The sequence below is a fragment of the Diuraphis noxia genome, unplaced genomic scaffold, assembly GCF_037042655.1.
Source record: "Diuraphis noxia isolate RWA-SAM2 unplaced genomic scaffold, SU_Dnox_SAM2 contig0002, whole genome shotgun sequence".
Taxonomy (NCBI): domain Eukaryota; kingdom Metazoa; phylum Arthropoda; class Insecta; order Hemiptera; family Aphididae; genus Diuraphis; species Diuraphis noxia.
Window position 1 is genome coordinate 66,833,201 of NW_028301712.1, and position 22,616 is coordinate 66,855,816.

Sequence of the window (22,616 nt, forward strand, 5' to 3'; positions counted from 1 at the left end):
TATCTGCGTTTGATTCCGCCCATAAATATACATATTACGTATAATTAAAATATATCAAATATAACAGTTAACGTTCGACCATTGTTTGACGTTGATAATCGCTAATTACTCAATGAAATAATATTATTATCGTACGACGAACGATTTTAATTCATTGCGTACATCATGTACCCATATAATACCAATTAAACTTTAGGTAGGTGCGATGGTTACAAAAATTGTACATCTAATAATTGGGTAGACACTAGACATTATGTAGTATACTTTAGTAGGTGCTTTTTGTTTCATAATATAATCACATTGTATAAGAAAAAAGCTGATTTTAATACTACCATTATGGTATTTAAGATCGCCGAATAAAAAAAACTTAAATTATACTCGTACTGCATATTATATTATATTATAATCTATAACGAAGTTTGTTCTTGTTTCGCAATAAAAGTTATATAATAAATCAAATCCTACTCGGATATCATTTGTACGCACTAATAATAAAATAAAAATATAAAAACGTACGAAGGTGAAGACATTTGTACCTATATAACGAGCAGACGACGTATAAATTATATTATTTTTTTCAACCTATGTGTGTCAAAACATTCAACCCCGGTAATAAAATACATTAATTTCCCGAGGGTAGAATTTTAGGTATTTATATAGAAAATAAGACGTTTGGGGCATGAAAAAATAGTATCTATATATAGCAATCTCTCTCATTTTTAATAACAATAACGCCGCTGCCGGGAATTTAATATTTTTTGTCCGTATCACATATTATATGGGAGGTACCTTCCACACAAATACAAAACTCACAAAAGACTTAGGATTTACTACGTATGTGAGAAATATCTCCCCCTACCGGGAAGCAGTAAAAAACTAATTTTTCGCGAACAAAAAACTACCATTATCCTTTGGACAAAGAGCCAAATGTCAAAATACACCGTACCCGGGAAAGATTAATTGAAACGCGTGTATATTTGTTACCGGTATACATCAAACGGTAATTTTTAAGACCGTTCGAGAAAACCTAGATAGTAGTCTTTAACAATATGGTGACCTGCAGATATATCGCTATAGGTATAAAAAAAAAGTACACTAAAAAATAACGAAAAAATCTTTTGTTACTATGTTTTCAAGACTATAATATAATTTATAGTCGGTTATAACGACATCGTTTTTTTGTACTAATAACAAAAGCTTGTGACTTTAACGATTTTATGGTAACGATTTAATAATCTAGCATAGACATGCATGTAGTCATCAAACAAAATCAAATCAAATTGTACAAGATTTATCGGTTGTTCTCTATAACAATCTGTTTTAATTTATGAAACTTCTGAGATTAGCACTAGGTATATATTTAATTTTATACTTGCTACACCACAACCAAAGAACTACATATACCTAGTCATAATGTTATAACAAGTTGCAATCGTCAATAATACACCGAAACTATTTAAGCTGTTATTAATAATATTTTCAGTTCAGGAAATCTGAAATCTGAAATCGAAACGTAATCGAAGTTGCGTTAAATTTAAAATTCTTTTCTATTGTGGAAATAGTGGAATAGTAACAAATGTGCATTATTATGTCTATATAGGTGCTATTTATATCACATCCTCGTGGTTTAGAGAGTAGAGGCGTTAAAAAACTATTGTAGAAGTTGATAGAAATAAAATAATCACCATGGACGATTTCATATGGATGTGTATACCTATGGTTAAAACTAAACGAAAATGGTGTGTGAAAACAATTCTAAAGTTTTACAGCGGGACGCCGTGCATGCAAGCTATAATATTATGCGCTCGATGCAGCAGCAACATAGTGTGCGCTCTTCTCATTAGGATTGACATTCAAAACATATACTTAACAGTTTTATGAATACTTAGGCTTTGCGTAATTTACGACTTCAACGACCGTCATTGTTGAGGACCAATAAAAAAACGTAATAGGTTAGCGCGTGGTGAAGAGCACGAGGAGGGGAGTCGTTGCTATCGCTTGCGTCCGTCCGTATTTTTTTAATATTTCAAACGTATCCGGACAAACGGGTTTTTCATTGGCCGTCTATTGATTAATTTATCGCCTAGTGAAGAAGAAAAAAACACAATATTTTCATAAGGCTTCTTTAAATATTATTATTACAAATAAAATGAATTATTTCAATAGAGGCAGAAATCACAGGAATACAAATACTGTAATTATATTGTGTTATACGCTTATTTACAACACATACATATACGATATTATTACTTATTAGGTATATACCTATTTTCGATGTATAAATCCGTTAAATCGTGGAATATAATGAAATAAATAGTGTTTTCACATGCATAGCATACCTACCGCATGCATAGACTTCCGCGGAAGTGGTTCATACATACATAGTACATATACATACATATTATAGGTGCCATGACAGTACATAATATAGATTTTTATAGTTGGTGGTAGAGAGGCTATAGAGTCCCACGTGATGGATTATACCTTATTTGTTTGATATTATTATTTGGTCTCACGCTAATTTCAATAATTATTAAAACACAATGCGCAGTTAAATAGGTGCTCAGATTTTCAATTTAATATCTGCTTGAAACGATACTAAAACGATATTAAAACGCAGAAAATGTTTACCCCAATCAGAATTTATCATCTAAGATATTGAATAAATATATAATTTCTATATATCTTGTAGCTTTTAAAACGTGCTGCACGTTCAAACTCTGTTCACGCTAAACAGTGAAAAGTTCATTTGTTGCCAAGCTTATTATAGACGTATATTTCATCGAATTGTGGTTAAAATATACCAGCTAATATAATATATTATTAGGTTATATTCCACTACCACCTATCATATTATATACTTGTAATATTTAAATTTTAAATGCTTGTATACAGCTGCTGATTTTTGCAAGTTTTAATGTTTTACGGTAATTTTTATTTCAACGGTAAAATAATTCGATAAAATATCGACGAAAAAAATAAACTTTAAAACTTAAAACTTAACCAATTACAAAGCAAATTTTTCGAATATTGTGAGAGCATACCGCACTCATCCGTCTATAGTCGTTCACTTTTCTGGAAAATTTGGAACTTCAAACTATTGGCTCTAAATATTATTACATTTAATACCGGTGCGACTGGTACAATATTGACACTATATATGTTATAGAGGTACTACAGTGTAACACGCGTGGAATTTCGTTTTGCCAATGTGAGACGATCAAATTACTGTTTGGTAGCCGCATGGGAATATTTTGTATTATGCACATGTGTTCGTGTATACACACACACCCATATATTTATACATTTATATACGAATTCGAAGTTTCCGAGTAAAAGCTATTCCGGTAGATGGCCCTGGCGAATCGTTTATTTACGTTCTCGCGAAAAATCGACACTATTCTTCTGGACCACGTGGGCAAAAACAAAATACATGGCGTATGTATATGGGATAGGCAAACCCCATCCAATCTATATATATATTATATATCTAACTATATATTATATAAGCAGCACTATGAAGGATCTCGTTATGCTGATACACCCCCATATATATATATATGTGTGTGTGTGTGTGTGTGTGTGTGTGTGTATATATACACGGAAAAAACAAAACAGTTATTTTCACCATAAAAATAGTAGGATTGACTGTATTATACAATTGCTATAGGGATAGCTATAAAGTTAGTCATATTTACTAAAAATATGTAGTTATGATTTTATAGTTATCCAGACCAAAAATATAGTATTATGAACTATACATTTTTAGTACTCATTGCTTTATAATTCAGTTATTTGTACAATGTTTATAGTAATTTTAACATAATTTTATGGTAACTTGTACTTTTTAATTTAGTCATTTGAACAATGCTTATAGTATTTTTAACATAATTTTATGGTAACTTGTACTTTTAATTTAGTCATTTGAACAATGCTTATAGTATTTTTAACATAGTTATACAGTAATGTGTACTTTTTAATTTAGTTATTTTATAATGTTTATAGTAATTTTAACATAATTTTATGGTAACTTGTACTTTTTAATTTAGTCATTTGAACAATGCTTATAGTGCTTGTAACATAGTTATATAGAAATGTTTACTTTTAAATTTAGTTATTTTAAAATTTTTATAGTAATTAGAACATAATTTTATGGTAATATAAAAATAAAACTTATAATGTGACCACTTAAACCCAAGTCAAATTTACTACAGTAAAACTTGTTTACTATAACAATTTTTTGTCTGATTAGTAATAAGCATCATAGCATTCAAAGCTATAAACTGAAGTATTATTGATGCATTTAAAATTGGATATTTATACACACTATTTTTATAGAAAAGTATGACAGTTATCAATTGATTGAATATTTATTAAGTGCAAAATATATCTTACAAAACAATAAACAATGTAATTAATTACACATACAAAATATAAAGTTATAATAATAATGTAATTTTAATATAATATGAACATTAGAGATAATTTATAATAAAATTACTATAAATATTATACATAATACATTAAATACCTATAGTGTATTATAATAAATTATAGAATTCAGTGTAATGCACCTATAGGTACAGTAAATTTCTGAAACTGTACAAATAATAATTTAAAAAAAAAAACAATTTATACATATAAAATATTTATTTTTTTAATTTAGCCAATTTAGGTATACATTTTTATAAATATAGTTCCATTGGATATACTTATGTGGTGAACAGGAAAACTATTATCTAATTCATTTAATTTTATACATTGTAATTCAGAAGTTAACATAACATTAAATGCTCCAAAATGTTCATCATAATGAATTGTTTTAAACATATTATAAATAATAAATGGTTCATTATCTATGATAAAAATACATTTAATTAATCCAAATAAAGGTAACATGTCATTTTCATCACATATATTAATAATAACTGACATATTTTTGGTATTGTACACAATTCCCTTAATTTTTACCCAGGTAACAAATGATACATTATTTAAATCATAATAACCTGAATATCTATTATATAATTCAATTTCCATTGGACTTAATTTTATTATTGGCCCTATTTCCATATGAATGCTATAATGATCAATTTTAGTTGATAATAATCTATAAGAAAGTCTTAATTGTTGTTTTAGACATAATGTTTTTTGAATATTTTTTCTTGATGTTATTGAATGAGCAGTAGTTTTTAATTCTCTGTGCTTACCTTCAAATCGCATTGCCCAAAATAACGATAAAGGGCCAGATTTTTGAATGATTAAAGGATAATGAACCATATGATGATGTTTTGGCTTTAAATTGACACAAAATATTTTAAGGTATGTATTGTGATGTTCGGTAATAAGATTTTCAAGGAGTATTGAGTCTTCAACTTTAATCCACTTCGATAAAATTATATTTAAAATTTTATTAAGTATAATGTAGATTGACCAAATCTCTGAATTAAGAGGAACTAAATCTCCAATTATAAGTCCCAGGTTTTTAACAAAACATAGCATTTCACCAGCTGACATTTTTAGTTTTTTCCCTTTACTTTTTAAAGTTTCGCTAGCAATTAAGGTTGGTCGATTTTGAATATCTACTGATCCATAGTCAAATAACTCAATTCTATTATTGAGTTTATCAATTGTGAAATATTTTAAATCAAAAATCATTATTTTTAGCATCAAACCTATATCATAATTACAAACACCTTCAAGCATGTCGTGCATTATGTCAACACAATAATTCTGTGTTACATGAAAAGAACTTATTTCATTCCACACACATGATTCTTTTACTCCAGTTAATAATACATCATTTAATTCAAGATCATCAGCATAATTTATACTGTTTCTAAGATTTATATCTACCGCTGTGGTTTGTACATGACATTCATTTTTAATGGTTTTACAAAACCTGCATGGATATCTAGAAACAAAACTTTCAGTAAATCCCAATATGGAATGTAAGCCTAAATTATCTCCTATAATCAAACCCAAAGAGAAGAATATATGATGAACTTTATTATTAACTGTGACAAAAATACCAGTATTTTCTAAATAATTTAATTCAGAAATTAAGTCTTTAAAAATAATACTATTTCCAAAATATTTTTTGTCGTTAGTTTTAAAAAGGGATACCAAAAATATTTGATCTAAAGATGAAGCTAATTCTGGAGGTAAACATGCTAAGGATACATATACTGCTCCTAACATTTGTGAACCAGCATGCGTTCCGAGTGGATTATTGACTTCAAAATCGTCATAATATAAAAATAATGGGAAAATAAGTTTATTTGAATTGCTTGAACATTTTTCTTGCCACAATTGGGACTGCATAAAGTTGTAAGTTAATTTACTGGATTTCATGTTTTCTGTATATTTTAATATTACATCTAATAAATTTGAGTGCTCAAGATTTTTTTTAAGTATATCTCGAAGTGGAATTAAGCATATTTTAACATCTGTAGGCTCTACTGAAACTCTACCATTTACTAATTTGTCACCTAATCTGTGACCAATAACTATTTCTTTAGGATGGATTAATACCCCTAATTTTTCAAGTGTTTCAAATCTCATGTACTCGGTTTTCATATTAACAAAGGGATCTGACAAAACTTTCATCTCATTAAGTATTACTGATAATTCACACTTAACATTAGTATCTATGCATTTATCTATACATATATTAATTTTAGAACTAAAAACTGATATAATTAAATCAATAAAATCTTGAACCTCATTAATCAAAACATCAATTTTGTTTCTAGGAATAACTGTATCACTGTACCACTTACAGATCATGCTTATAGCATTTGATCTTATTTTTATTAAATCGTCAGCCAGAGGGATACCATTATTTTTTTCACCAATATTTTCATCATCAAGATATTTTTCATGGTCAGGCTGGTCAGTAATTTGTTCAAACAAATTAAATGTATTTGTTTTGTTTAAATTCATTTTAGGATTAGAATCAAATTCATGCTGTTTCAGATGTCTTTTATAAGTATCAACTTTATTAAAAATCCGTAAACAACCCTCTAATGGGCAATTAAATTTTTCAATTGATTTTAAATCATGGTAAATATTAAAATGTATAAATAAATGATTGAGGCACTGGGCCTCGTAATTACATAAAAAGCAGCTTATCATTTTAGAGTTATATTTTAGAAAAGAAATTTGAAATATTAATTGAATGTATTTATTATTTCAATAAATTTATACAAGTATGTAGTATGTTTACACAAAACAAAGAAAATATTTGAACTAGGTAGAAACAACAAACTATAAAATATAAAACATAGTTAAACAAATGAGTACTATTGACTATTATCCTATATAAACTCCATATAACCTAAGTAGTAATTACTGCAAATCCTTAATTAGGCTTTGGACACTTATAAATTTTTTTTTTAAATTATTGTTTATTTCAAAAAAATAATCCTGAATGAACCACCATACCTGTTCAGCCTCTTGAGGATATTCTAAATTGAATGCATGAAACGATTTAAAACATATATCTAAGGCTTTGATGGGAGTTTCTAGTTTATAATATATATCATTAATAACTGTATAGTAGCTGAGTGAAGTGTTAATTTCTTCAAGATTACCCACAATGGCAACATATGGTTGAACAGTAAGCCCACAATTAAATGCCCTGTTAACTTTTTCTTCATGTGTTGTTTTAAGATCATTGATATTCTAAAATAAAATAAATATAAACACAATTATTATAGCTACTAGGTATGTATAAATGTATTCAAATGCTAGATTTTATTTTTTTAATATATTAGTTATTGTTCTATAGTTTGGAACTTACAGTTATGTGAACTATAACTGAACTAGCTTGTTCCAATTTCGTTGGTCTTCGCATTGAATATTTTGTAACATTGTTGGCAGTGGTTTTTTTCGGTACTTTAATGTTAACAGGATTAAATAGGTAGGGTAATAATTGAATGGCAGCTAAGTCATCATCTCCTAAAGTAATTTTAAATATTAGTATATTAGATAATACAATATATTGTTAGGTATTTATTATTATTGTGTGTATAAACATTACATGTGTGGAATATATATGTGTATATTACATTAGGTACCTAGTTTTTTTATGCAGTTATTATTATACAGTTAAATTTATAAACTTGCCTAAATAATCAGCTGATAAAATTGTTTTAACCAAATTTTGTTGTGTTAAATTAAAGTTGAATGTTCTGTTCTTAAGATAATTTTTTAATTTATCTTTAAAAATATCAAACTTTTGTATTAGATTTTGATTTTTTTGCGGATATAAATTATCAAAATCCATATCAATCTAAAAAAGTGAATATGTCTAGTTCTAAACTATTTTCAATATAATGTTTAAAATATAATAAAATTAAATGTAATTGGGATTTAGTGTAAAAGTAAATAGTAATATTAATATTATTAACTCATATCAATATGCATCAATTTATATAGGTAGATAAACTTACAAGTATATGACCTTTTGAATTTTTTAAAGCTGGGTATTTAAGTGTGTTTGTGTCAATACTTTGTTTTTGCAAGCGATAACTTGCAGTTTCTGCCCACAGTTTGTACAAAGTTACTTCAGGTTCAATATTGTGCTTTAGCCAATTTATTGAATCCAAAATGTCTATTTAATTAAGAATTATGTTAGAAATACTAAATTAGTAATGTTATAAAAAATTAGGTATATTAAATTATCAGTTTTGGAGAATTTATAAAAAGTATTTGTTAAAAGTTACATTAAAATTTTATTTATTAAAAAGTAATTATAACCTTCTTCGTTTATAAAAACTGCATCATCTTTGTTACATGAGTTTTTTTGTTTTGTTGCTGCATTAATTTTATTAATTTCTTTTTTTATGTTACAATATTTATCATACAGTTTACCCCGATTTGGGCTAACTTTATTGCCTTCTCTAAAATATGGAATAAAATAAATGTATTCCGATTCCGAAGGAAATAACTCTTCTATACCTATTAAGTAAACATTTAATATTTAAAAATCAAAATAATTAAATAAATTATTGTATAGTTTTAAACTTTTAATATTAATGGTTGTACTATTAAAAAACAACTTGGGTAGTAATCAATTATCATTAATTATATATATAGTATATACATAATGTACTGAAGTACCTAGTTTCAACATAATTTTTAATCCATTTATGACAAAAATGGGTACCTTTTGCAATTTTGGAAAATTGAAATTTATTAATTTTATTTCCACCTTCAGAATTGTGTAGAGCATCCTTTATCAATACTCCACAGAGCCTGTTTCTCATTTTTTGGTTTAATGTCTCATTTGCAGTATAATACTGTAGTACTGTAACACCGTCTTGGTATTTTTTCAGTATTTGTTTAATAAAATTATCTAAATAGGTACAATTTAATATTTTAATTTTTTGTCTTATAAATTATAATATATTAGGTATTTAAAAAAAAAAAATTAATGATTTTATTGATTTAAACAATATAACCTTTACTGGATTTAACATTGCTTGAATTTTCATCTGCAGTTAGATCACTACTGTTATTACTATTGGAACCTTCATTATCGGATAAATTGTCAAAAATATTTTTCATTTTTTTGTTTGAATTTAAATTATCTAGATACACGATACACACATAAATAAAAAATTTCATTAAGTACCTAATACTGTTAGTGTATATACATAAATTTATACGGTGTTTTTTTTTTTTAAGTAACATTGTTATAAATGTAGGTATAATGTATATTACCTATACCTGAATTCCTTTTAGCGTTCTCAACAGGATCAGTTGTATTATTTTTAGAATGTCCGGCTACATTGTATGATATATCTATTATATAATATATAATAGGTATGTAATTAATCAAAATGTGCAATGTATCTTACCTAACCTAACCTATTTTTACATTATATTAGTATGAAAATGCATTTTCTTAAAAATATGCAATTACCTATGTCATCTACAACAACCTCCATATCCATTATCGATTCTGTCAATTCATATGTAAATGGTGACTCTTTTTCACCATTTTTTAGTTTTTCCAATTCACTTAAAAAATTGGCCCTCTGTCCCATTATAGGAATTAATTCAACTAACATTGATTCAGTCAACAATAATAATGCTTTTTTATCAATTTCTTGGTCTGGAAAATATTACCAATTATCATATTTAATGACAAATTCAATAACTATTTGTTGAAAAAATATCATTCGAACATTTAAATATAATTGATCAAGTTTATTAAAGTTCAATTTTGAAACTATTGAATATTAGTCTATGCAAATATTTTTTTCAAGTGTTCTTTTGTTCAAAAATAGGCATTCATTTTAAATACTTTAAAAATACAAGATTCAAAAGTTAAATAGTTAAACATTTTAATCTGAGCCCTTATACCTAACTCCATATTGTATTTAATGAAACCGTTAGTATATTATATTATTAGGTATCTTGTATTTATAAATTATTTAAAAATCAGTTATTTTATACTTGAGTCTTTTAAATTAAAAATTAAAAAAGAGTTACCTTCAAATTTATTAATCAAATGTTTGAATCCAATTTCAGGTAACCATTTTTTCATAAAATCATCCATGTCTATATATAAAATAAATAGGTACCTAAATAACTATTATCACAACATAGATATATTAGATATTTTTATTATACAACATTTTTTAAAAAACCACGCTGACTAACAATTATAACGATTTATTTCATAATTGGTAGTAATACTACTGTAGTAATTTCAACATTACAAGTGTATTTGACATTAAGAGATTGTCAAACGTCAGCACACCATTTATTTTCTATCTGCCCCACACGAAATATCAAATTTACATTCAACAGAACCAATTGTGTGATGTTAATTTTAGTTTTAGAATTAATTTATCTATTATTAGGGCGCGGAACTTGATGATCCAAATATATATAAAAAAAATTGCATAAAATGACGTAAAAATGTTAAAAAATTATATTAAAAATGTATATTTTACTCTAAAAATTGATAAATATTGTTTTGATACAAAAATTATTAGGTATATTATATTATTATTAAAATTATTTTTATTTAGCTAAATAAAACTAGGTAGGTACTTATATATTAAAAAATACTACTTTTCGTAAAATTTGTTTTTCCACTCCAATACTAAACGAAGATAATTTATTTGAAGTTAAAGCCCCCATACAAATTATAAAATAAGCAATATCGTACTTCAGTACAGATTATACAATATTGTGTATGGATAATTTCGTTATTACCTATTATTCAGTACCTATAAAAACCATTTATTAATATAAGTCTCCCTCTACATTTTACAGGATTATTATTATTAGGATATTAGCATATATTTAGACAAATTTAAAATACCTTAGGGGAGATCACCTTGATTCGAATTCACTACTACATTAAAATAATTCGAAGAGACACCAAATTGGAGGAGAATATAATATATTCTACAAATAAATTCATATCTTACTAATAATTGTTCTCCTAATATATTTTTCTGGGACAGCTTGGTTATAAAAACGATTCTTTAACATTAGTTTCTCCGGCGCAACTTATAAAAATCCTGCGTAATTAAAACAACGTACTGTAGGGCCTCCTATTTTTATAATCAGTATGGTGATAATTTATTATTTACTCATTTGTTCAAAATATTTCAAATGTTTCAATTATTTATAAATACGCATTGCTATGGCCATGTATGTTAAGGTTAATAATAGGTATATTTTTATTACGTATTTAATTGATTAATTTGAAATAATTAAAAGTAAAAATTTAACTGTGTATAAAAAAAATTTGATTTAAAATTATAAATAATAAATATATAAACGTACCGTTTGATGTCTGTTCTCTTTTGTTTTCGCGTTGAATAAATAAAATCACTTTATAACTTTATAACCGTCGGAGATTGATCATTAACTGGCGAATCTCATAATCGTAACGAATAACTGAACTTTATTAAGATCCGTAGTCGATCGACGATCGAGTAATGAGCATCATACGACTATTCGAGCCCGTTGTAAGCGTTGTTCATTGCAATGGACACGATATTCACTGGATTAAATTTCACAGAATCGCATGTTGCATTGAGTGCTTTGTGTCCTTTGTCGATGGTGGTTTGGGTTTCTACCACGGTTGTTAATAAACGATTTTCGATATTTTTCAGTATTTCACATCACACGATAATAATATAATTTGACCAACCACATAAACATAATAATATTATATAGGCTTAACACTATAATAAATAATAATATATACCTAGGAGAACATTATCTAAATTGTCCATTTTCAAAGAAAACTGCCGTAGATAGGCCTATAATTAAATATAATGATTGTAATGATCAAAATTCTTAACCGACTAACAGGCAACAGCTTATTAGTTAGTTTGAAATTGTTAAAATTGTAAGAATTTACCATCAATGTCTTCCGTGTACCATGAACATTTCAAGTATATTATATAGACTATACCTATATATATAGTCCACTAATTGCTTAACATAACATGCAATTGTACGGGACATGAATTTAATATTTTAATACGAAAATCGAAAATTGTTCCCGATAATGTTATCCATTATCATCAAATTACATTATTTATATTATATTATACATAATATTATTGTACGTATTATATACTTATATTTTTTATAGTATACTAATTTTAACTATGTTATTTTAGTTAGTTCAAACATTTAAGCTAAAAGCTACCTATTCAATAATACCTATTATAAAATGTAGTAGAGATTACTATACAAAAAATTAAAAACCAACTATATTCATATGGTAACAATAATTATATTATTTTAGTTATTTTACCTATTAAATAATTATACTTACTTATTTTATAGTTATTTTAACTATTAATATTAGTAAACTATTTTAACTATATTGTTTTAGTTAATTAAAACATTTTACCATTTAAATTACTATAAAACATAGTAAATATTACTATAAAAACCAACTATTTTTAAATAGTTGTATTAATTTTATCATTTTAGTCATTTAAACTAGTAAATAGTTATAATTACTGTATTTTATTTAACTATAATATTTTAGTAATTTTTTTTTTCCGTGAACTATAGGTACTATCACAGACTTGCAGTGTTCGCAATTCCGTTAAAGGTCGGCAATACTATTTTCCGCCCTCTTGTTGTATCTTACTGCAGAATATACACCGTTCATTGACGACGATTTACTTTCATGAGTCCGATTACTGTTCCTGAGGGAAATTCTGAATTATTTCTTATACGCGATGTTTTTTCGTACTTATATATAATATATATACCTACATATATATATATATATATATATATATATATATATATATATATATATGTGTATGTAGGTATGTATTGTATTAAATATATACCTGTATTGTAGACCGTCATTTGATGTTGCACGAATACACTTCATATATATACATATGTGTGTGTGTACGAAAGAAACGGTTGTCGAAATAATCTTTACACGTGTAGCAGCTTATATATTATATATTAGTCCCCACTCCGAGCACCAATATAATTTATATCTCTATAATTAATGATTTTTTCTCCGTGTTTTAAATTTTCAAATGAAAATTAGTGATAAAAAATCAATTATTCACTACATATTGCTCAAACTTCAGCAAAGTCCAAAACATAATTTCTCATCTTAAAAAAATTTAAATATACCTATAGTCTATACAGTGTCCGTGTTGCATAATGAACAAATGCAAGCTAATAACCTTTGTAGTCGATGCTAGAAAAAAATATATATAAGGTAGGTCGGGTGTAAATCTAAACTGGTACAAATTGACTGTGTTTATCGATAACGAGCAGGACTTGTGTTATAAATATAGTATTGCATTTCGCGGCCACTGTAACTACAGCAGAAATATAATTAACAATATGCGCTTCAGTCACAACTATATTTTCTTATACACGTTTTTTTAATAGAATATATGTGTACGTTTTGTGCACTGCTGCAGTTGGACGTAACTACAGCTATTGTATTATACAATCACAATAAATTGTTATGATCTATTTAATATAATATATATATTACCAACTCGTGGTATGGTAGGTACTAGGTGGTAAACACGCGCGTTTCGACCGATACACACTCGCCACGGGCCCACGGTCGGCTAGTGGTCTGCTCGAGTTTTGCAGGCATATATATATATATATATATATATATATATATATATATATATATATATATATATATATATATATATATATATATATATAATATATATATGCGTATAATATGACCTATACACGGAGGATCCGATGCGTGGGACGGTACGTTTGACGATGGGAAATTCGAAAAAGGTTCACTGGTGATGAAGGGGTGGATAGGCATGTGCGGCGACGTGGCGGAGGGGTGGAAAATAAAATCGGGGTCCCGGCGACAATCGGCTGCAAACGGATTATGCGTATATACACACTGCACGACCCAGCAGGCGGCTGCCGCCGGATAAGTAAACATGTATAATAAACAATAACATATATATACAGTAGGTTTTCCGCACGCAAACGCCGCCGGCCGTCGCGCCTTTTCACGCAGCACAAATACTACACAACACTATATAATAATAATATAATATAACGACGACCACTCGGCGTTATTTATAGATGTGTGTGCGGGCGAGCGTGCGGTGTGCTCGTGATTTACACAATGGAAGTTTTGGCAAAAAAAAATTCGATAGCGCTCAATATGTGTGTGTGTGTGTGTGTGTGTGTGTGTGTGTGTGTGTGTGTGTGTGTGTGTGTGTGTGTGTGTGTGTGTGTGTGTGTGTGTGTGTGTGTGTGTGTGTGTGTGTGTGTGTGTGTGTGTGTGTGTGTGTGTGTGTGTGTGTGTGTGTGTGTGTGTGTGTGTGTGTGTGTGTGTGTGTGTGTGTGTGTGTGTGTGTGTGTGTGTGTGTGTGTGTGTGTGTGTGTGTGTGTGTTTATACGTACAAGACGATACTATATGTATATAATGAATCGTCGATTGTGTACTGCAGATATCGCGAGCTCGTGCGTCGCAGCTGTGTCACAGGGGATTCGCTTTTTTCTCTTTTCTCATTATTTTATTTTAAAGATATTTTTCCACATACGAGGTAATATATATATATATATATACGTGTGTGTGTGCGCGCACGCGAGAGGTTATGCCAAGATATACTTGCGCATCACATATCCGTGCGGAAAAACCGCCGATATCTTGCAGATAAATCTCATATGATGGATGACGACCTGCAGTGTAATTTTTTCGCATCACGACGAAAACGTACAACGGGCACGTAAATCCGTGGGGGGGGGGGGGCTACCGCACCGTTGTCTATGTGTGTTGATGTCACTATAAACGATGAATAGTTGTATACGAGGGATGTTAACGATTTATCATATTATATTCTAGTTTATTTAATACATTATAATATGTGCATTGCCGTTTGTTTTGTCATAAACCTTAAATTATTTTTATTTTTTTATATATATAGTAATCGACGATTATAATATTATGTCTAAACCTAATAAAATATGATTTTTTTTTTTTTGGTTCGGCAATAAAAAGATCTATAAACGATCGAGATCTCGTGTTTACGTAATTCACGAATACAAGTGAACGGAAAGTCGGAAAATATCATATTTTTCTTCCAAAATGTTAACTTTGTGACTATAGTGTAAAAAAACAACCATTTTTATCACTATGAACATATTATTTATAATACTAATAATAATAATACATAGTATAGACATTCTCGTCGTAGTGTTGTTTTTGATAATTATTACTTGTTGAAGCACGATTGCCCATATTATGCTCATTTATAATATACAATATATTGGCTGTGGTATGTACCTATATTCAAATGTTTATTGTGTATAAACGAGACGAAAAATTATGTATTTAACGATTTTTGGAGGTGTTCATCCCATAAACATTCGCGCGAATAATGCAACGCGTCAGGACACGCATTATATATTATATATTATACATAGCCTTGGACGCGGTCGTCGCCGAGACATAAATTATACGTTAAAACCAATATTTTTACGCGCATTTCCATTTTAAGTAATAGAAGCGGACGTTTTCGGACGTTATTTTATAATAACAGCTAATGGCCAACTTTATACACGGACCGTATCTGCAGACGGTCGCTATATTTTACGCTACATCGACCATCGCGCGTATATATAAATACAACTACAACATGTTTCCGACAAACACGATTTTAGTGATTTTACTAAAAGCTTATGGTAGTATTAAAAAAATATATAATATGTTATATGATTATATGGGATGAGACTTTGAAAGTATTTTACATTATTGCCATAACAATTTATAATATTCTTATTTACAATGACATGTCTGTCGGCAAAAGCCAGTTTGCGCATTGTACTTATAGCAGGTGGAGGCGTGCATATGGATACGCGTATACCTATGCTTATAACTACAGATCTCAACTCTGTCTCGTTATAAACACACGACGAGGTGAGTCGACGGGAAAGAGTGGCTTTTTCAGTAATAATATTAATATATATTATTATATGAAGACTGGTCGCATACCGACGTCGTCGTTCTGATAGCAGTGATTTGATTGCGACTTCTCGTTTCTTAAAACCGGCTTTGAAAAAGTTGTACTTATATAGAACCATGAACCATAGTCCATAACTATATATATATGTATTATAGTATAATATTATATTTGCGCCACTTAATACTTGATGGACGACAATATTATTATTTGTAAACTTATACACATTTTTTGTGGCTTGGTGAGTCGTGGTCGTTTACGCTCAATCTACGGAAACGCACTGAGCCTACGTACCGGCTGAAGTTGCTATACTCTACTAGCATCCGGATGGGTGACCACCCGGGATTTTTAGCAAATATCCTTGCCACACATAATACATAAACATGTGTTACAATCCTACTATCTTAAAAACCTAAAAAAATAGCCACTACCGTAGTAACACTCCACACCCATTGGGTTAGGACCTAACCTAACCTATGTTGCAGAGGGTTCCGCATACATAAAAAAAAATATATATTAATTTATAATTTATAAATAAGAAAATATATTCATGAGTATATTTTAAATACTATAGTAACAAATGTTATCAAAATAATAAAACAATTAATTTCGTATTAGAATTTAAAATACATTATATTTTTATTTCATTTATTTATTTCGCTTGGATCAATTAGGTACTTAATTACAATAAATTACATTAATAATAGTTTATACGTATACCTACCAACTAAGCTATAAACTTGTATCTGGTGTACAGAAAATATACAATTTAATAACGTACTAAATATGTACAGCTTTTATTCAAAGACGTTGTGTGGGTTTAAACATATGCTTATTGTTTATATTATTTTATTATACAATACAGCACGTGACATCTGTTTAATATTATTGTGCGTCTATGATATTATGATTAAGAATGGGGTTGTGAGTAGGTACTTGTTATACGAAATTTGGTTTCAAACAACGGGAATACGTTGATCACGACCTATGCTCCTGGTCTCAACACGTCATCGTAGATGCTAACTAAGATTATAATATAATATAATCATTAATTATAAATTGTCGAGTAAAATGTGTGAGTTTTACTATGGTGTACAATAAATATTAATGTTTGAAATGGATTTACAGTCCTGTAGAAGCTTTAAAAAATAGCTACAGCCATATTTCGAGGTGAAACAGAATTAATATAGTAAACACTTTCTGTCTCAAAAATTCCATTTATAGGCACAGAAACATTTTCCATCTCTCTATATAAGACATCATAATCTATATATATAAAAATAATTGATTAAGTTATGAGCGTGTTACTCAAATGTTCATAATTTATTGTTTCATTAATAATTTTTAGATTAGGGTATATTTCTTGATAATGTTGCTATAATATGTTAATTTCCACGATTACTGTAACAATTATATTTTTAATTATTTTTTAAATATTTTAAAATTGATAAGAATTACGAACTGCGTGTGAAACGGAAATTTTTACCTGTTTATGCTATTGTGTTGGTTGTGTATAAATGATTTAATACTGAATGTATTAATATATAATTAAAGTGCACCTAATTATCAGTTCGACTGACCGACGACATTAACGCTGCAGTTGCATATTATAATATATGTGCATAATAATTAGTACTGATTTGTAAGTTATTGTGGTATAGAGATGTTTTTGTGTCTGTGCTGTCGCTTTTATTAATTCCACAGTAAAAAAATTTAGAATTTTAATTGACTTTTATATTTTACAAATAGAATTATTAGTTAACAATATAATCTATTTTGACATTTCTTTAAAATATCTATAATATTAAAAAAAATTGTACCGTCTTATATTCTAAGAAATTTCAATAATTTACCATATTAAACTCCTATATAATGATTATTTGAATTAATCGAGAGCACAAAAACATTAGAAACTACTATGATTTAAATATGTATGTAAAGTAATTAGAAATATCATTTTAGTATTTAATATTAAGTTATACAAATATTATCTCGTAATAAGCAAATCTACTTTGAATGTGTTTCATCAATTATAAAGTTGTGCATTTTTATACACTACTTAATATTTTATTCTTTCAAAAGTTGAGTACATTAACAAGGCGTTTATAAAGAAAGTCCCTCGTCTTACATACAATCGCCGACCTCCGCTGCGAAGAACAATACCTATGCATACTTATACATACATATATATCATATATATATCATATATATCATATATGTATATAGTTATATAAAAACGTGCGCGTTATACACTCGTCTCCATCGCTGCGGTTGTACTGCTATACCCATAATGTATATAAATATATTATTATAAAATATGTGTGCATCGGAGGTTTTATTTTTCCCACTGCAATACGATGTGACCAGAAAGCACATTTGGAAACGGCCCAGAGTACATTACATTATATAATAGGTGTATAATATGCTCGTGTGCGTTTGTGCGCGCTTATTATTGGTGTAGTGCGTGTATAGATTTTTTCTTAAAAAAAAAAACAGCCGTTACCCACACGAGCGGCATTGGTGACGGCCGCACGGATATAAATTCACGTTGACAGGATTACTGTTTTAAGGTTATTAAAAAAAAAAAAAAAAACAAAAATCCGATTTCCCGGTGCAACGGGGACAAGCGTGCAGTGCGACCGAAATCGATTTTTCGACTTTTCGGACCGACGACGAACGCTGTTTACATTTCGTGCGACCGTAATATTATAATATATTCTTTTATTATTATATGCGTAAGTGTCGTGTTACTGGACAATTTATTGTAGGTATACGTCCAGCGCGCAGTACCGGCCTCCATAATAATGGAATACGTTTACATATACCTACGCGTATAAACTGTATGTTTTTTGTTTCGTTCTCTCGGAAACCATAAAAAAATATATACAAATATATATATTAAAAAACTGAATAAATATACATTATATATGGATAGGTATATAGTGAGTGTTCCTTGTTATTATTATTATTTAGCTCGTTTACAACGATTTCGGTATCACACAATATTTGAAAATCTCTCATTGACAGCTGCAGGTGACGCTCGTCGTCGTGCAATGGTTTGTTATCTCTACGACTACTTACCAAGTTTTCAAAGAGTTAATAATAAGTGCCTTAAAAAATAATGTGGTTATAAAAGTTTAAGTTTTATTTTGATGAAAAAAAAAATTGAAATATTTCAGACACCGAAATTGGATCGACATTTTTAAATCATTACTATTTTAGTACTAAAATGTGATAATTTTTTTTCGTGTTAATAAATAGTGTTATTTGCTTTTTTCAATCAAAGATAAATTATATTAGATCTGTTAGAAATCCGTACCCACTTATATTTAATTCTAAGAATTGTATATCTTATTTGTATCGAAATAAAGTCTGAAACTTAAAACGTCATAAAGGTTTTATAGCTTTTACTGTTTTGCGCTACACAACAATACCGATAGTAATAAACGTTTTTTTGTTTGATTAAGTACCTAATCTTACAGTCGATTGCTGTTCGTAATAATGTTCTTCATATTTTTATAATGATATACACAATGCTTTAGTTCGATATTAAAACATAGGTTCAAGGATTATTATTATCACTAAGTTGTTCAGGTCATATATTACAAATGGCTAGTTTTATAATATTTACTTTGTATTTATGCTTATATTTTATATAATATACAAACACTTTATGTTACTATTTACTAATAAATGTAGGTACAGTGTTTATCATTTATATGTATTAAATATAAGTATTTTTGCCACCAGGCATATAATATTATTAAATACTGAGGACTTAACGAAGCACCAAACAGATTCAGATACTTATACTAATTACAAAATAATAACTATATAAAATCGTTTTCTGTTTGTACTGCATTTGGTATACAATATAATATGTCATATATAATATTAAAATGTATAATTTTTAGTTAAAAATATGCCATCGTTGTCTAACTATTGAAAAAATAAAAATATTTCATTAGTTGGAAAACTTTTTATATACTATATTACAATCTACAAAAGTATAAACTATATCGGTATGATGTAATATATATATGAATAAGCTACCTATGTCATATACACACCGCTATTATAAAAACTTTCAGAGGACTTTGTACGCTGTTATTGTCCTGAAATTAAAAACAACGCAAAATATTTTAATGTGAATAATTTGCATTAAAAAAAAAAAACTTAATTTTGAAGAGGAAAAAATGTTGTGCACCGTCCCTTCAATCCCAGACATAATATTAATACATCCCTCTGGAGGACCTTTTGATCAACAAAAAATATTACCCCTCGGACGTGGTAGTACATAATAGCGTTGAGACTTAAGGCGAATAACCTACAATATAATTGCAGCTCACGGTCGTTCGAGATATGCCGCAGGAGTGGTGACCGCGTTAACTTGACGTTTTATTTGACCCCCTCTACTCCCGCGCGCACGAAATCGTCCAGGGCAAGTTTTTCGGCCAGCTGACAGTAGCGGGCGATTGAAAATTCCACCGATACGTATTGACCTGAAAACATAAACTCCACAGATGGTAAAATTGATAGATTACAACTATTTTTAGTATAGCTACTTATCAGTTATCAACTTTTGACTGACTTATCTAAACTTCATCTTAACGACCGCAGATAATTTACTTATATACTAACTATTGATCACTATTGATTATTATATCTTTTATTTCAATATTGGGTGAAGAAGATATGAGTATCTAAATATATTATGTATAGCTAATCTAATCTTATAGTTAATCAGTTGAGATTTGGATACTCTTGTTTCAGTTTAAAAAAAAACGTAGGTACCAGCGGAATTTACATTTTTTTTTTTTTTTTTTTGGTAAAAAATATGTATCCATGGAATTTACATTTTTTTTTACAGGTAAAAAATTTACCGGTGGAATTTAGGTACATGAAAAAAGTTCTAAAAAGGTCGCGATCGGTGGAATTTACATGCAGCAGCAGCAAAGTACGTTTTATGTATATACGTATACATAACTAGAAACTTATCTATAGCAGTGTGCCATTTGACGGTGCTGCAGTAGCTGCAATGCAGGTACCAATTTATTATAATAGCCCACATACATTATTCAGCACTATATTATATACAGCGTGGCTATAATAAAATCAAATATTCCGCGGAGTTTCGTGTCCCCGTGGTTGTGGTTTGTCGCGTGCGTCCGTTTAAAATCCGTCTCTTATAATATAAATGCGCAAGTATATACACAGCGGGCCCGCGGCTGGTTTAATTTACTAAAACTCTACACCGGGAAATGTGCGCACGGCGGCGTGGCAGTATTTCTCGGGGGACGAATTCAAAGGGCTCACGTCGGCGTGGGTGGGCAGAGACGGGGTGAGAGACCGCGGTGTATGGCGAGCGGAAGAGGGACGCAGATGGTCCACCGTCGGTTCGCGTGGAGGCTGCGTCGGCGGGTTGGGTTTTAACGCTGATGTGCGGTCTCTAACTCGTATCCCTCGCGCGAGCGCCCGGCCAATGGATTTTCCCCCAAGAGCTCTCGTCGGAAATTGAACAAAGTTTGCGCCCCCTCCGCCGTTCGCGCCCACTCGCCGCCGTATACTCGCGCCGCCGCCACTCACGAGTCACGGTCCCCATCCTTCCCACGCTGCCACCGCCAACACCCTGCCGACGCCGGTCGTTCTCTGACCTCTACCCCTTCCCCCCGAGCTCAGCCGCTGTGTATATATGTGTGGGCAAGGACCGGTGATGCCCTGTTGTATATATATACGCACAATTCTCGTCACGGTTATTATTATTACACCACTGCGGCGCACTACTATTTGCTACGTTTAATAATGAAAATTGCTTTTTATATATATATATATATATATATACCTATTATGCTGCGTGCCTTAAGCATATAATATATAAATGGAAATGGTTTCCCTCGCAGCGTTGACGACGACGATGACGACATGTGTATATATATTTACGCCAAATGAAGTTGGGAGCTACTGTGTTATACTATATATACACATCATATTGTTGTAAAGAAAAATGATATAGAAATCTATATGTACATTTTATCAAAATTTATCTGTAGCGAATTTAACATTGTTATAGGTATGTTATGACTATTGCGTTAGGTTAGGTTCAGCAAAAAAAAAATTCTTAAGCGACTCGTAGAC

At 29.2% G+C, this 22,616-nt stretch overlaps 1 protein-coding gene and 1 long non-coding RNA gene across 3 annotated transcripts in view; one reads left to right on the forward strand and one right to left on the reverse strand.

The window, feature by feature from the left end:
- Positions 1–22,616, forward strand: part of LOC149058816 (uncharacterized) — a 51,993-nt gene that overhangs the window by 23,786 nt on the left and 5,591 nt on the right. The window lies entirely within an intron of this gene.
- On the reverse strand, positions 7,264–12,261 carry LOC149058817 (uncharacterized). Its single transcript, XM_089220046.1, has 11 exons — positions 11,815–12,261; positions 10,504–10,572; positions 9,932–10,123; positions 9,736–9,810; positions 9,468–9,596; positions 9,173–9,361; positions 8,764–8,964; positions 8,457–8,617; positions 8,131–8,296; positions 7,805–7,962; positions 7,264–7,686 (listed from the first exon to the last, which is right to left on the reverse strand). Exons 2-11 carry the CDS (start codon positions 10,568–10,570, stop codon positions 7,351–7,353), a joined length of 1,674 nt encoding a protein of 557 aa, XP_089076172.1. The 5' UTR covers positions 10,571–10,572; positions 11,815–12,261; the 3' UTR covers positions 7,264–7,350.